The following is a 17767-nucleotide window of genomic DNA, read 5'->3' as shown; positions in this document are numbered from 1 at the left end:
TTTATCCTTCAGGCATTAGCATGCAATAAATAAATAGATGTATTTATTTATATAATGTGGATTTCAGTAAATTTGATTATGCATTGAAACTTTTCACAATTTTAAGCTCAGAAGCCTAGAAAACAAAAGACAAAAAGACCAAGCTTTAGCCTTAGGCTATCATCATTCTTTTTCTCTCAGGCTTTTCAGGATTTATGATCTTCAAAAATACCTTTTAAAACATAAGAAGTGATTGACACTAAAAAGTTACAATACTGTTTCATTACATACACATGCTGATAACACTATCCCAAAGAGAAACAATCTTGAAATATCTTTCGGTTTGATATGTGATCCACAGTGAATGAGTCACAGGATTGCATGCTTTCTTCTTATAGCTGCTCCCCTCCTTGGAATGAATTCCACCTTAATTCCAATTTCATCAATAACCATAGTTAAGACTAAACAGGTTCCCACTTACCAAGGGTTTGCTAAGCGGCTTCAAATCCTAGTTAAACAGGTCCCCTGGTTTGTCTTAATTACAATTAGCATCAGCACTAATGTATCCTTTAACTGCAGTTAAGGGTGAATTTGCTGGGGGCAGGTGGATGGATGGGGAGGGGAAGAGGGACTTTTGTCCTAATTTTTTGCATATTTACTTTTTGTGTATTTAAATATATCATTAATTTTAATTTTTAATTTTTTTAAATGTTTTGCATATTTAAATGTATCTTTCTTTTCTCAATATCATAGTCTCAGTCTTTGACTTTGTTTTTTAGATAACACTGGGGGTTTGCCATTGCATCCATGCAGTCATATATCTGCTGTTATTCCCCCCTTCTGTGCCAAAAAAGGAGAGAGACACAGAAGTCTTGAGATGAGATCATGAAGTACTTGAATTTATGTGGTCAAAAGCCCTCACTTTTTAAAGTGCTCTCTCACTTAAAAAAATTCCCTGTATGCAGAAAGCAAGCACACCAAGTGGAAAAGTTTCCCCCCCAATCTCCCTCTGTTATGCTAGTTTTCTATTTGCAAGGGCTTGTGTATTTTTTTAAGTGGGTGAACATTTTAAAATATGATCTTACACAGCCAGTCTGAATTGGCAGAATCGATTCTATCACCTCAGAATATTTCATCCTTACTCTGCTGAATCTGTAAACTGCCTCCTTCCTTGTTAATGTCTATATACACTGCCTTGACAGAAGTGATGAGTTTTCATGCTTATCTCATGATGTATTTCCTATGTGGTTCTCAAGGCTGAACTGTCTGCTTTTTATTGTTCTGGTGTACAGTTTCAGCTTTTTTTACTCAAGTACCTCATTACTTTGAGAACAATGGTTAACACTCTTTGTCTTGTATCCTATATATATCTAGGATAACTACATATGTAACTGCGAAATAAGCTTCCAAAGGGAGCTGCTGCAGGAGGGAAATGCTCAGAAATCCACAGACTAATAAGTCAATGAATTCAAGTGCTCAAGAATGTTGTTAGTTGTTATCAGTAACGTAAGTCTTCACAACATGGATCATTTCAAGCATCTTGTTTCAAAGAAACCTATTATTAATACAGTAAAACAACACTGGGGAGCTATATGTAGTGGCCTATCAGCTGGAATGGGCTAGATTTATTGCTGGCAAGCCTAGGAAATTTGTCCTGATATTTATACAGTACTTCAGAGAAGAAAAGACAAGTGACCATGTCTTTTAACAAGCTTTATACATGGCTTCCATTTTCATTGCTGATGACGAAGTAACAAAGGTTTCCAAATATCTATTAGTCTAAAAAGAATTTTCTACAGACATGTTTTCAAACAGAACCTAGGCTACAATTCTGCACTGTGTCATGTGCTTAGCACCGCTGGAAACAAACAGCCAAATGTGTGTTGGTGGTTTTTTTAATTGAGATTATACCCTGCTTTATCCTTAGGGTTCACACTGTTATCCTACAATATTAAGCGTAACATAAAATAAATAGAGTGATGCATTTGATTTATCCCAGCCGCTGAATACCTGATCATACAGTAATGACTTACATGAAGGCTTGAAATATGCTTAGCTGTGGAGAACAGCCAGAGTTCAGTGGTAGAGCACAAGACTTGCATGTTGAAGGTCCCAGGTTCAATCGCTGGCTTCTCAGATATCAAGGCTGGGAAATACCTTTGGCTGAGACTTTAGAGAGCTGCTGCCAGTCAAAGTAAACCATAGTGGCCTAGATACACCAATGGTCTGACAATATACGGCAGCTATATATGTTCACCTGGCAAACCTCTATGCAAGTTTCCAAAAGCTGAAATAAGCAGCTTCTTTACTTATCCTGGATTCAGACCTGATACATGGATAATATTGTTGACAAGCATCATAAGGGAACAGAAGGAAGGATGTAACTTAGGTTGAAGTTTGTAGACTGAGCCCAAATGGTTTAGGGTTTTTTTCCATCAAGACCAGCACTATGGATTGCTCTCAGAAGGCTACAGAAAGCCAGTGTAGACTCTGGAATGCCACTGTAATATGCTCCCAACAGTACTATCCTTTGTTGAACTAATCTGCTGTGTTCTGCACTAGCTGAAGCTTCTGAACAGTCTTCAAAGGCAGCCCTATTCAGAGCATGTTACTGTAGTCTGGTCTAAAACACAAAAAGATGTGAGTACCAGTTTCCAGATCCTAATCTGAGAGAAAATGTTGCTGTTTTCCTAATAGATGAAAGAGGAAGAAGGCTGCAACCTTATGATCCAGATAGAGCAATGGCCTTGGGTTCAGAAGCACCACAATGGTATTGACTGAATGCTGCCAATGGTAAATGTCCCACTGCTTCCAAACTACATGTTTTTCTAATCATCATTATGATAGGGAAGCTGCAGATGAATACTTTCTACCATACATTTGTAGCAGACTGTTGCCCTTTGTGCCCAGCATCTAGTTCCATTGTCTTGCTAAGTATCTTGGTGACTGATTATTGTGTTTTGATCCAGTATCTTGGAATTTCTGGCCTACACTGACACAGCTATAGGAGTAGCTGAAATATCTAGACATACTAAGAGTGCTTCCAGTCAACCTGTTTATTGAACATTCATTCTGATTTGTTTGCAGGGAGGCTAGACAATGTTGCATCAAGCAAGTGTTATCTCACACTTTCCAGTGCATTTCCCTGTCCGCTTTTCTTAGTGGGCTTGTTGCATAAGACCTCCCAATCAACTGTAATTGTATAACCTAAATTTGCTGCTACGTGAATGAATCCCAGGTGAAACTAGCAACAGTCTGGATGTGCAATAAGAAACAAAGTATTTTATGGTACTACACAAATAACTTTGAGCAACTCATTAAGTATGTTTAACTTTTATATCCATTTACCTATGGTATCTTTCATCTAGTTCTTGTTACAAAACATATCATTATTTGTGTCCGTTTTCCTTCTTTTATATCCATGAGGTATGGAATGGATATTCTACTGATCTATGACTTACTAGGTGTCAATTCACAAGTATGAAGGAAATGGAAACTTTTAAAAAAGGTCAAATGATGGCAGCATAATAGAATAAGAGACATCCCATTATTTTTAAACAAATGTTTCAAGCTAGTTCATGTTCTTTTTCTAGCTTAATGATTTAGACATATCCTCTTTCATCGCATAAGTCCTAAGCAGGTCCAAAATTACAAAATGTAATCTTTAACTTTAAAAGAGTGTTTTTAATAGCTCTGCTCGAATTAACTGGTGACAGCTTGATTGGATTCTGTCAAGGCAAGCTTCAGATATTACAGAAAACAGAATGATGAATGCAAAGTTATCCTGGCAATAAACATGGCAACTCCAACAATGATTCATGATGGAGCTTTCTGTTAACAGAGCACTTAGTATGCAAGAGATTTCAGTGTAATGAGATTAATATGCTATTTATCAAGGCAAATGTCCTAGACAAGATTCTGGCATCCTAATCTTGCAGACCACATTTTGGTGCATCCATCAAAGATTTGCCTTAAATGACAATGATTGAGGTTACTAAATCATATGAAGGGTAGAGATGACACAACATTCTGGCTCCTAAGGTAGAAAATGCAAATAGAATCCCACCCACCAAACAGTCCATGGTGGCAAAAATATAATAATAAATTTAAAATTTTCACTTTAATTGCAGCCCTTTATTAGGATCCCAATAAATGTTTCTTGGGCAAGCTGCCTCACCCTGCCCAACAGTGAGGCTGCTCCTGGCAATGATGCTAATCACCTGGCTCATCAGTGGGTGAATACTATTGGAAAACATTCACCCTGAAATGAAGTCTAGTCCTGGCAGCCTTCACTGAGAGGACAGACTCTGAACAATGGCTCTTGGCATATGCTAAGCCAGTGGTTCACAACTTTCATCAGTATGGGACCCCTTCTGTAACCTCAAAAAATTTCTCAACCCCAACATGGTAATGGTTGTTGCTGCTGCTGCTGCTACTCTGGCCAGCACCACGATTTGCATGCTGGTGGAGAAACAGAGGCAGAAGAGAGACAGATAAATCCACCCGGCAGGAAATTAAAGCCCAGTAAATATATAATAAGAGAGCCAGTGTGGTGTAGTGGTTAAGGTGTTGGACTACGACCTGGGAGACCAGGGTTCCAATCCCCACACAGCCATGAAGCTCACTGGGTGACCTTGGGCCAGTCACTGCCTCTCAGCCTCAGAGGAAGGCAATGGTAAACCCCCTCTGAATATCGCTTACCATGAAAACCCTATTCATAGGGTCGCCATAAGTCGGAATCGACTTGAAGGAAGTCCATCATCATCATCATCATCATCAAATATATAATAAATTTAAACACATAGGAAAAATCAAAATAGGAACAAACCTGGGCACCAGAGTGGGGGTAGGCAAGTGCGAGGGTAGAGAGAGAAGAAAAAGAGAAACGGAAGTAATGTGAAGGGAGGAGCAGGGTTAGAGGGAAGAAAGGTGTGTCAAGTTGTGGATGGCAGAGAGGATTGGTGGGTTGAAAGAAGTCAGAAAGTAAGAGCAGCGGTGGTTGAAAAGTGAAGAAGAGAAACCATCTGGGAGGGAAGGCATTCAGAACATGAGGACAAAGGGAGGAAGGGAGGAAGCAAGGAGGAAGGGTTGGAGTAAAATGAGCTATGTGTCCATTCTAGGTGCTTCCTTTTCTCTCTCTCCCTCCTTGGAGTGACCTGTGGCAGCAGCGAGACCTTGAAACAAATGCACATGGCCCCACTCTCTTTCCCTCATTCCCCCTCCTGTCCTCTTACTGCAAAGGGAGGGCGTCCTGTGGTGGTGGAGGTAGAAGAGGAGTGCGTGTGAGGGTGGAATCCTCCTCAACCACCACCTCCTGTCTCTCCTTCTCTTTCTATGCAAAATGGTAAGGGGTGATCTCCCCTCCTTCTTTCTTCTCCATCATTCCTCCCATCACTGTCACCTTCACCTTAGCCTGGGAATGGCTTTTGTGTGACTACAGGAAAATGAACAGGGAGGGGAGAGCGTGCCACTGTTGCTGCATGCCTCTTCCTGTGTTGTTCACATTTCAGGAGTCTTTTGGGTTGTGGGAAGGGGTTGTGAGGAGGCCAGAGGTTCCCCCTCCCCTAGACACACACCCACCTCTGACTCAGTACATGTTGGCCACCATGTCTACACTCTCTTTGTGCTCTCTTCCTTCTGCTATTACTGCTACTGACACTGGTCTGGGCAGTGTGTAAAGGCTTGGGCTACCCTTCTCCATATAGGGTTAAGGAACTGGAAGCCCAGGAATCAGCAGCTGGTTTCCTTGGAAGTCGGGGAGAGGAGGGAATGAAAGTCACTTGCATTTCAGTTCATTTCAACCAGTGTGAAGACTTTACAAATAAATTAATAAATAATTCCTCTCTTGGCTCTTCGTGACCCTGCCCCCCCTGGAAGTTGTGGACCCCAGGCTGGGAATCATTGCAAGCTACATATGGATTGGCTGTCAGAATTCTACTGCAATCAGTCTTAATTGGTTGGCTAGGGCATCATGCTGTAACTTAATGAACACAGAACTCAGTAGATGCTAACAGCAGTTACCTGGCCCTCTCAGAATGCCTTGTTGGGGCTGGAACTCAAAGTGGGTTGAAGTGTTTTTTTAAATGTGACTTTGTCTAATACGTCTGTCCAATCTTCAGCCACAGAAAATGAGTTCATGCTAATGCATTTAGTATAAGAGAAGTACACTATACCATTTTTCTTCAGTCGAATAAATATTCGACTGTCTCAATGGAAATCTATAAAAATGAAAAAAAGTTACCTGGCTTGTGACAAATCCAGTTCTTGTGTCATCAGCATGCGTAAGCCTTCTTCATTAAAGAAGAGATTATTTCCTCCAGACAAAATCCCACATTTCCTGGATGGTTTCCCGCCACTCACCAGCAAAAATCTATCAGACTCAAGCTGACCTGAGTTCAAGGAAGACAGTTATTTAGCATTTATTGTGCAGCATTTCTGCTAGAACAGTTGTTCACGCTCTGGTAACTTCTAGATTGGACTACTGTAATGCGCTCTACGTAGGGCTGCCCTTGAAGAACGTTTCGGAAACTTCAGCTAGTGCAAAATGCGGCAGCCAGGTTGTTGACGAGGACCCACTGGTCTGCGCATATAACACCTGTCCTGGCCCGCTTGCACTGGCTACCTATCTGTTTCCGAGCCAGATTCAAGGTGCTGGTTTTGACCTATAAAGCCTTACACGGTGTGGGACCGCAATACCTTGTGGAACGCCTCTCCCGCTATGAACCTACCCGTTCACTTCATTCAGTATCCAAGGCCCTCCTCCGGGTACCAACCCATCAGGATGCCCGGAGGATTGTTATTAGATCTAGGGCCTTTTCTGTGGTGGCCCCCGAACTGTGGAACAGCCTACCTGAGGAGATACGCCTGGTGCCTACGGTACTTTCTTTTAGGCGCCAGGTTAAGACTTGGCTATACTCCCAGGCATTTTAATGTTCAATGTTTTATATTACATGTTTTTAGCTTAACTTGTTGTTATTTATTATTGATTTTATTGTAATATTGTATTTTAATTTTGTTTTGTTCACCGCCCAGAGAGCTACTCGCTATGGGCGGTTTATAAATGAAATAAAATAAATAAATAAATAAATAAATAAATAATCATTAGTTTTAATGTAAAAAAAAAATTTTACAAGCACTTTTCAACCCTAACACCTTTCCTGGAAACCATAAAAGAGCAAAATTAAATAACACACATTTCCCAGCCTTCAAGGAACTGCAATCCTAAACATATATACTCACAAGTAAGCCCCATGTAATTCAGTGGGGTTTACTCCCATGTAAGTGGGGACAGGATTGCAGCCTCTGCATATGAATTCACAACAGAAACAGATCTTTACAATGGGAGTGAATGTGGGGATTGGGCATGGATAATCTCCCAAAATATATTTTAGATTTGGATTGCTTCTTCCATTGGGAATGAATTGGCCTTGCAAATTCAGGCCCTTTCTCATAGACCTTTATGTGTACATTCAGTTATTTGTAGTCTCTTGCCTTTCATTCTATATACCTTCAGATCACTTCTGATGTTTATGGTCCTTAATCATGAAAGTCAATTTTCAGGTTGCTCCACGATAAATGTTATAACACTGGAAAGTCCAAGGGAAAGTCCCTTACTTGCTCCCAAGTGAGGGAGGGCTATACTAAGAGACTTTTGGATGTTATATCCTCAGTCTTTAAAGCATACCTGAGTAGGAATCTTTACCATCTTGTGGGTTTTAGCCAACTAAGTCACACACAGAGTAGACCCATTGAACCCAGCAGACATAACTAACAAGTCCATGTATTTCAGTGGGTCCATTTTGAGCATGACGTTATTGGATATAATGGGCTCCTAATAGGAGGAAGAGCAGGAGACAAATAAATAAATACATAAATATAACCCCAAGATTTTTATGAGTGATCTGAGAGTGTATTTTCATGAACTAACAATACCTAACTATATGGGGAGTAGCCCTGACAAAGTTGATATATCATGAGAAAGGGAAGGCACTGAGAAGTGATGAAATAGTAGAGAAACATTGCGGAAACAATCCTGGCACAATTAAACACTTTTCAACTCCACTGATTTTCAGTGAAAGAGATTTGGCCATGTATATTTATATAAAAAGGAAATTACTTCAGATCTAAAGTAATAGTATCAATTTCAAATTTCCCCAATCCCCATCCCGCCAAGGCATTCTGTACCATTGTGGAAGCTATAATGGCGTTATTTTTCAGCCATTGCCATAAAAACAACAACAACAAAATATTGTAATGCCTAGGCTATGCTTCTAATCCATAGCGAGTGGGCTATAAAGGAGCCTAATGGTTGACAACAATCTGAGAAAAAATGGATAGGGTTATTCTAATCTATGTGGCAGTCTGTTTTGATGGGATAGTTGTGTACATTTTGATGGAATGTTTGAAAGTCCAATGAAGGGGAGCAGATGGGGTTGAATTAGTTTTGGTTCTGGCTAGTTCCACTACTGAGAAGAGGCTTGCAGAAGTAGCTTGTGTGGTCAGGGCACTTGAATGTGAAGGTCTGCCCTGTATAATCTAAAAGAGACATTTCGTCTTACCATGAAATTGGTCTTCTCTGTGCATGTCAAAAGATGATATCAGGTGGGGTAGCTAGCTCCACCTAGTGGTTGAAGGCAAAAGAGCACTGCTGAAGTTTTTTTTCGCAGGTCCATTCCTGGTCTGTGTCTCTTCCTGCCTCAGTTTTCAATGACAAGCCCATAAACGAGTAAGACAGGATAGCAACACTGACAGAGACAATACAACACTACTCATACACTCTCTGCCAAAGGCCTACTAGTGCTTATAATGGTAGCACAGACCCCCTAGGGAGCGGCCCTGATATCATCTTTTGACATGCACAGAGAAGACCGATTTCACGGTAAGACCAATAGTCTCTTCTCCTGTGCATGTAAAAGATGATATCAGGTGGGACATACCAAAGCTGACCCATGTAGGGTGGGAAAATTGCTGGGCTGCCGCTACTATTGGTCTGAGAGGACATGCTGTAGCACTCTCCTCCCAAAGGCTGCCTCAGCCGATGCATAGGCGTCTATTTTGTAATGCTTAATGAGGGTATTGGGCGTGGCCCATGTGGCTGCCCTACAAATCTCTATTAGAGGGGCATTGTGAGAAAAGGCCGCTGATGTGGCCACCGCTCTAGTGGAGTGAGCCACTATCCCGGCTGGCCAGGCTAGTCTTAGAGAGGCATATGCCAAAGAAATGCAAGCTTTAATCCACCTGGCTAGTGTAGAAGTGGACACCCTATTCCCTAGAGATGATGGGTGAAAGGAGACAAACAAATTATCTGTTTTCCGAATTGCCTTTGTCTTGGAAATATAAACTTTAAGGGCTCTCCTCACATCCAGAGAGTGCCAGGCCTTCTCTGAAGGATGGACAGGATTAGGACAGAAGGATGGCAATACTAGCTCCTGTTGGCAATGGAAAACAGACAGTACTTTGGGATGAAAGGAAGGGACTGTGCGTAGGTCTACTCTATCTTTATGAAACACACAAAAACTGAGGCAGGAACAGACACAGACCAGGAACGGACCTTCGGAAAAAAACTTCAACAGTGCTCCACTGTCAGGTGGAGCTAGCTACCCCACCTGATATCATCTTTTACATGCACAGGAGAAGACAGGCTAATTAAGACATTTGGCCTTCCTTAAGAGTGTGAGCTTTCACTTTGAGGACTCATTCTGATGTTACACTCTTAATGGATTAAATCATATAATCAAACATATAATATAAGGTGGGAGCCAGCAACGTTCATTGCCAGTCAATGAAAGTTGTTAGAGAAACTGTTTTCAAGTACATTTGAACTTCCCCTTAATTTGTGTGATTCTCCTGGAAAGGGAGTTTCTCAGTGGATATTCTCTTTCTCTAATCCATGACAGCTCCCTACAAACCATTGGTAAGAGAAGAATCCATCCATTTGCTTGTTTGGAGAAAGCAGCAGTTGGCAGAGAGAATGGGAAGGGAGCTGTGCTGGTGCAAGATAAGCATGCAGGGGTGGCAGCATCTAATTAGACAAACATGGTACTAATATGTGTCAAAGAATAATTTGGCCTGAATAAGCCTTCTTAATGGTTTGAAGGCACAAAATATTACACAAAAGTCCAAACACAACCATGAGTAAGACAATCAGCCAAGTACCTTCAAAATCATCCTTGAGAAAGTCAGGATTCTTGGTGCTTATTCTACAGGTTGGTCCAGAATAGCCAGGATCACAGATGCACTTTGTCCCATTGACACAACTGCCATGACCGTTACACATCTCCTCACACTGTGGCCCAATATATACATTGTCAATGGCCCACGTCACAGGCTGAGACCCAAAAGGATAAAATCCCTGGTACCATCTGAATCTCACTAACCTGAAAGAGAGTAATACCTTTATATTTGTTGCTATTTTATTGTATTACTTTTATGTAAAATGCCCTCAGGATGATTTGGTACATGTGTGCTGATAGCAGAAATATTAGCAACATATCCCTCCATACTAGAACACATGAGAAATACCAATTGCAAATTTGCAAAAATTATGCAAGGAACAACAACAAAGAGCCATCAATCCTTCCCTTCATTTGAAAAGATAAACATAAAATATGCTCATACTTTTATTGCACAGGGCACCGGCAAGCAATGCAAAACGTGTGGGCTGCATCCAACCTGCCATATCTATCCCCTAGCCTACCTAATCATGCGTTGATATATTGTGGAAACTTGCTTAAGGAAAGGTCATTCAGTGTGTGTGTGTGGGGGGGGTTCAATGGCTCGGAGGTTTTACGCTGTGTATTCCTGCTATAGGGGATGTACAAAGGTGGTGTAAAGAAAGGCAAGGGAGGACACAAGGAATGACTGTTTTAGCTCACGCAGCAGCAACTACTTAAGAGTTCTTTTTATTCATTGTTGAAATTTACAACAGGAAACATTATTCAATTTATTTTTACTATGGCCAGATCCTGTGAGTGAAACAAGTCTGCCATCTTGAATTGGGTTGAGAGCATGGGTTGGGGAAAGTTTGGTTTGGTGGGGTCCCCTTGAGTGGGAGGCAATGGGAAGAGTGCAGGTACAAAATTAAGATCTTCTTCCTGGCAGTGGAATGTGCTGTTCTCCGATGGGCATTCCGTTCAGATAAAAATCACAGAGATGATATAATCTCTTGGCACACCAGCCCTTAACATCATACATACAATTTTTACTGAAAAACATAGGGTTGTATGCCAAGGGAATCAAAGGAGATATTGTAGGAAGTAAAACCGTTACCTTTTCCTTCCAAGCTTCAAACATTTTGTGTGTAAATCTTTTATTTTTAAGAAAGAGGAAGACATTTATTGGAATCCCATTTTTTGACATACTTTCTATTTGTACCCATTGCTTACTTATATCGCCTAATATAAATGGGGTAATATGGCCTATCTGATTTGCCAAATAATACATTTCTAAATTTGGAATTCCCCATTCTCCCACTTTCGAGTTAAGCCTGGATCTTGGGTAGATCTTAATTCATGGGAAGTTTCAAATGGAAGACAGCATTCCCTCAGATATCCCAGGCCCAGGTCATTTAGGACTACTGAAAGTTGACCTTGGCCTAGAAAGTGATTGGTGACCGATGCAGATCAAAAAGAAGCAGTGTTATAGGTACAATGCAACCTACCCCAGCTAAAAGCCTGAGTGCCACATTTTGGACAAATGGAAATTTCCAAACTGTTTTCAAGGGTAGTCCTGTATTCAGAAGCTACCAGGGGATGCACAACAATGGCCATCTTCTTTGCATTTAGTTTCACTCTGTCATCATGGCAGTGGGGAACTGTAGGGAGGAAAATATTGCCAGCATCCACACATTAGTTGGACTAGGCCCCACTGAAATCAATGGAACTTGCTTCTACATAATGTGGTTAGGGTTGGGTTGCTCATATGTAATCCTAAACACAATTCTTTTAAGTATGTTCCACTGAATTTTTTTGGTAAACCACTTAAGAGATGTTTACATTCAAGAGGTATGTAAATTTTGTTAAATTACATAAAATAAAATAAAACAAAAACTTACTAGTAAATGCATTTATGATCAGCATTCCTTTGATATTTTGACCAGACTCTCCTGTTTTAATGTTATTATTTTGTGCACATTTTAATCATAGGTATTTATATTTCAAGGTTTTAATGGGATTGTTTTATTGTGTATTTTAGTGCATTTATTGTTGTTTTTCTGTATTTTAACAAGGCTGTGAAATTGGTTTTATGTTTCATAAACCACTTAGAAACCACCTGGGCATTAAGTGGTACATATACAAGTAAATAAATAATTAATCAGGGAGAATCAGTGAGTCTTTGTGTTCTATATAGCAGCAGTGCAGAAAAATACATATAAAGATAAAAGCTAGGTGAGTGGCATCAAGACAATTACTTACCCACAGAGGTGAAGTTTTCCAAAGTGGATGACCTCTCTTCTCCAGCCCTGGGTTGTTCCAGCATAATAAGTGCTGCTTGGATGATGCTCAGTAGAGCATAGAGAGCTGAGGTAGCTACTGCTGCTATAACATAAAGGAAGAAGCAGGTGCCAGGTTGCCCCCAAATCTCGTGAGAATTCAAGTTTCACTGGGTCAGCAGATGAGCTATCAGTGGTGCATCCAATATTAATCTGAAGTAGAATAAAACAAAACCTAGGAGATTACATGGCCTATGTTTACAGGTGCTTCATCACAACTAACTCTAAAGTAAGGTTGAATTCTTTTGCAGGAGGTTCAGAAGGGATTGTGTCCCCTAGATCCAATCCACAGAGCATTATTTTGTGGTACTCTTGTCTCTTGCTTACTCGTAAGTCACACCACACATTCACCAACCTCTCATTATACCACTATGTCTGCCCTTTTATTCTGAGATTTTTCAGACTTTGTTTATAATGGTTTTTTATACTCATTGTGTGTCCATCCTTGTGAACCAACTGCACACCAGGGCCAGATCATCCATTATGCTTAGTAGGCTGAAGCCTAGGGGCCCAGAGCTCTTAGGGGCCCGCGATCCATGGAAGCAGGACAGCAGCTGCAGATTGTGGGACAAGAGCTTCCGAACCACCCGCCATCCCCCCGCTTCACTTACCTTTTTCTCTGCTGTTTTTTGCGGGTTACTATCAATCAAGATGGCGGCTGAGGTTTCCATAAGGGGCTGAAGCCTCTGCCACCATCTTGGTTGATGGCACGTATGCGTGCTACACGCGAGCATTGCTGCCATCAACCAAGATGGCGGCAGAGGCTTCAGCCCCTTAGGGAAACCTCGGACGCCATCTTAATTGAAGGCAAACCTGCGTGCGCAGTGAATGCAGCCACAAAAAAAGCGGAAAGGTAGGTGAAGCGGGGGGGGATGGGGAGCAGCTCAGAATCAGCCTAGGGGCCCTCCTTAGCTTAATCCGGCCCTGCTGCACGCTATATTATTATCATCAGTGGGAATGGCTTCAATCCTGTAGAACTGTTTGGCACCCTTTCCCCCACCTTCCTCCCCCACTTCATCTTTAATCTCAAATGAGTTGAGTGAAACAGGAGGAATAAAGTTTTATCCTCCATTTTACTCTCAATGATTGAACTGTCATCATCATTTTATATTCTCCATTTTACTCTCAGTGACTGGATGATCATATTTTTTGTGGGGATGCTACTTCTCTGTGCTTAATTTGAAACCCCTTTCCCCCAACCCTCACTTTTCATTGGGGTGGGTGGATAGGAATGTGTTTGGTGGTACTTCATTTTCCTCTTGGGGGGGAGGTTCAATGCAGCACATACAGCATAGTTTTCTGAAGTCAGAAATCACAAATGGAAAATATTGCCAGTGCTGCAGATTATGAGTGCAGTCAAGTAAGTGTTCATTAATTTGCAATAGTATGTTACCATGGAGTAAGTATCCCATTTTTTAGTGACTATACAGAAGGGGAGGTAGCTATGTTTATGCCTCCCGGAGCAAAAACCAAGCTATAGGACGTCACAGTTCCTCCCCCAACCCCACAATCCAATCCAACTCACACCTTTATTATTAAGGGCAAGACAGAGATTCCCATTTAAGAATATTTTTAATACTTTATATTTACTGTATGTGCATGTGCTCACCTTTAAGAGGAAAAGGCATACCACATACCACAGTTTATGGGCCAATGACTGTCTGTTCAGTTTCCCCCCCCAAACACCACCCACTTCCCACACAGTTAAAACTAATTGGAGTGATGTGTGTAACAGAGTTGTGTGGTAAAGACATACAGCGTGACCCTTGAGCAGCAATTGCTTTTGTGAAAAATAGCGGCCCAGCAATGCCTATCTCACAAACAAAAGGGGCTTCAGTGTGGATTGCACTCTGGAGACACTGTCTCTCTCCAAGATGTATGGTGTGCTGACGACAGACTACAAGCTTTGAAATAGCAGAGCATACACAGCAAGAAATATATTGATGTTATCAGGGGAAAATCAGTCAGAGGACTCACTGCACTACTGATTCTTCCTCTTTTCCTGCTCCTCTTTATCCCTTTACCCAGTGCCAGTCAGGTCTCTGGGCTGGCAGAAACATTGACACTAGCAGAGTGGGTGGAATTCTTGATCTCTGAAACTGTCATCACCCACACAGATAGAGACTTCCCAAATGCACCACAACCACAGTGGGGGATGAAGTTGCAGCACGTAAGCTTCCTTCTCAGTTGTGCTTCTACACCTAGCTTTGGAAGATCGGGGTGCTTTCTGCGTATGTGAATGAGGGGGGGGCAGAGAGACAGACAAGAGTATACCACTGTGTTTCTGACCTCTCTCGAGAAATGTATCTCTATAGGCTTATGATGGAATCTTCACTAAGGAAAATTCATTAATGGTATCAAAATCTCCCCCATACCACCACATTAGCACCACTTAGTTATCCTCAAAAGCTAAACATGGATCTAGAGTTATGACACAACAGACCTACTGTACTTAGCTAGTATGAACAAGCAGAGTACCAGAAGACTAAAATTCTTTTCCGCACCATGTACCCTTCTTTTTGAGATTCTTGCTTCAGGGAACAGCTATAACTTTGCTCAATCAGTTGATTAAATATCTTTCTAAAATATGTCACCAATAGAAAATATTATATGGCATGTCACTTTACAAAGGTAACCTTATTAATATTTCTGTGTATTTATATTAGAAAAATATCCACTTAGTTCCTGTCTTTTTCCTGAGCTCTTTGGAGGAAGAGAGAGAGAGATAAGTAGGTAAAGAATGTACTGAACTTAATAGAAAAGCAAATTATTTCTGATTATAGATACTAAAAACACAGTATTAATTACCATAATGCACATTAGTTTTCTATAAGTAGGTCAAGTACCTACTGACTTAGAATCTAAGAGACATGGTACAGCAGACTGAGTTCTTTGAATCCAGAAGTGTGGGATGGTAATTTTTACTGCATTATACATAATGGTGTGTCTCAGCCTGTTCCAAGACCTCAGCTTAGACATTTCATTTTTTAAAAAAACAAAATGCCTTCACCAGATGCCCAGATGCACATGTAGGTCTTATGGGGTAAACACACTGAAGACTCATTTGTGTCTGAATGTGACCTCAAAGGCATTTCTTGAACAAGCTTTTAATCTATATTTTAAAACAGAAAACAGGTTGCATTCTATATATTATTAATTAGTTGTCATGACAAATTGAAATGTGCATGAATAGACAGCCAAAGCAAATTTTCTAGGAATACACAAGCCGTATGTTCAGCTGCTTCTCAAACAGCACAATAATTTGTTGTGATTACTAATGTTTTGCATTTATTAGCTGTATGCATATAAATTTAAACATGCTTTGGGTGCGATTTTAAATTTAGACTCTCCAAATATATACTTATGGGTGGTGTCTAACTAAGTTGTATTCAGTCAGACCCACTGAAATCAATGGACTTAAATTAATCATGACTAAATTAAGTCCATTGATTTCAGTGGGCCTACTCTGAATGTGACTCAGATGATACCACCCTTTGGGAGTAGTACTGATGGTGGAAATATACGTTATGACTGAGATGGTGCTTCTTCTGTCCACCTATAATGCATAGAAATATCATGATGTAACTATATTGTATGTTTCCTTGCCAACAATAGCCAATAATGTAGAGTGGGAAATGCACAACTAGTATTTTTTTAAAAGTAAGGTAAAATTAGATGTCTCTCCTACTTTTTTCCTTATGGAAATTGTATTTTTGTATGGTAACATTAGTGATGCCTTTTTGTGCTTCTATAGGCTTGGATCCATGCCTCAAGCACATGGAAGGGACCTCCTGACCTTCAGGAATGGAATTTCACAGAGTTTGGTGGAGGGGCTGCAATTGGAAAGAGGGCATGGAAAAGTCACCAGATGCCCACCCCTTCTACCAGTGATTCTCCAGATGCAAACCATCTCCCTGCCCCTTGTATGTTTTGTATCGTTATATAAAAAAAGAGAAATGCACAATGAGATTATATATCACAGCAGAGGTATGTATCCTTATACATTAGTGCGTGGGAGAATAAACTCAATATGGGATAGTCATTTTTGTCTACATCCCCACCCAATCATAACATTCACCCTGAGGGTACTATAATAAATTATGATAACTACATGTTGTACGAAGAGAAGAATAACACTGGTCAAAATAGTGTAAGGTTTATGTATATGTATACTACAAACTTAATTGTTTTCCTTTTATTTTATGGGATTGGACTAATTTTAGAAATTCACATAGAATGACTTACATTAACAGGTTTTCCTCCCCTAACCTTTAAAAACTATAAGACAGTCGGGAAAATGTCGAAGTGAGACTAACAAAGCCTATTGTTCAACAAGCAAGAAGAGAAGAATGTAGTGATAAATACCTCAAACTGGATTATGGTGTTCTCATTCACGTTCAAATCCCTTGTTGTAATTGAATGTTCCCCAACTTCATTTGAAACAAATACCATAGCAGAATCTTCCTCCCTATTTAGAGAAACAAAAGTGGTATTTCACAACTAAATTATATGATTTATTATTTGTGTTCTTACTTATTTTATTAGAGCATAATATATTCTGCTTTTCTAGAGTAAAGACACCACTATTAGTAATCGATCATTTTTTTCTGGAATAGTATTGGATATATATTTTAATACGTACGGTGCTCCTTTTGAAGAATATGGACAATAAAGTCCAATGTTGCCACCGGGATAGAAAAGCCAACTGTCTTCCTTTGGACCAAAGTCAAAGGTATCCAGCAGGATTACAGGATTCTTAAGGTTGTTCCCATCAATAATGAAATCATCTAGAATCCAGATTTCTTCTTTTTTACCTAGTAAAAGAAACACTTTTGTAACTATTGATTAAGGGTGCAATCCAACTCATTGGAAACTGGCGGAAGCGGAGTCAGCGGAAGGGGATGCCTCATTCAACTTCCATTCAGGTGCCGCTGGGAAAGGAGGACACTGGCTGTGCTGGCCGGGCTCTACGAAAGGAAAGGAAATGCTTGTTTCTTTCTGACCCCCCCCATTTCCCAGTGTATCAGCTGCTGGGATGGAGGGTCACAGGACCAAGTGGAAAGGGCTTGGGATGCAGCATAAGCCCCCTCCCCTTGGTTCCACCCCAGACACACCCTGTGAGTGCCCCTCTTTTGGGCCTTCCACCGGCTCCGCTTGCGCCAGTCTCAGCTGAGCTGGCTGTGCCATGGCTGCACCCAGGGGAAGGGAACTTCTGCTGGCAGAGCCCAGCAACACTGACACCCTGCCTCCTCTGCCACAGCTATGCTGCATCCTGAAGCCCCTCAGTCTGGTATAGCT

The 17767-nt window shown here is 40.8% G+C and overlaps 1 protein-coding gene across 3 annotated transcripts in view; it reads right to left on the bottom strand.

Moving 5' to 3' along the window:
* Positions 1-17767, bottom strand: part of RELN (reelin) — a 504997-nt gene that overhangs the window by 65037 nt on the left and 422193 nt on the right. For all 3 annotated transcript variants that reach the window (XM_061640446.1, XM_061640447.1, XM_061640448.1), the window contains 5 exons: positions 17112-17283; positions 16835-16937; positions 12393-12622; positions 10135-10355; positions 6221-6368 (listed from right to left, as the gene is read on the bottom strand). In XM_061640446.1, coding sequence (XP_061496430.1) covers positions 6221-6368; positions 10135-10355; positions 12393-12622; positions 16835-16937; positions 17112-17283 — 874 coding nt within the window. The remainder of the gene's footprint in view (positions 1-6220; positions 6369-10134; positions 10356-12392; positions 12623-16834; positions 16938-17111; positions 17284-17767) is intronic.

Source organism: Rhineura floridana, chromosome 8 (assembly GCF_030035675.1).
Source record: "Rhineura floridana isolate rRhiFlo1 chromosome 8, rRhiFlo1.hap2, whole genome shotgun sequence".
Lineage (NCBI taxonomy): Eukaryota > Metazoa > Chordata > Lepidosauria > Squamata > Rhineuridae > Rhineura > Rhineura floridana.
Note: the sequence above shows the minus strand (reverse complement) of the source record. Positions and strands in the feature narration are given on the sequence as shown.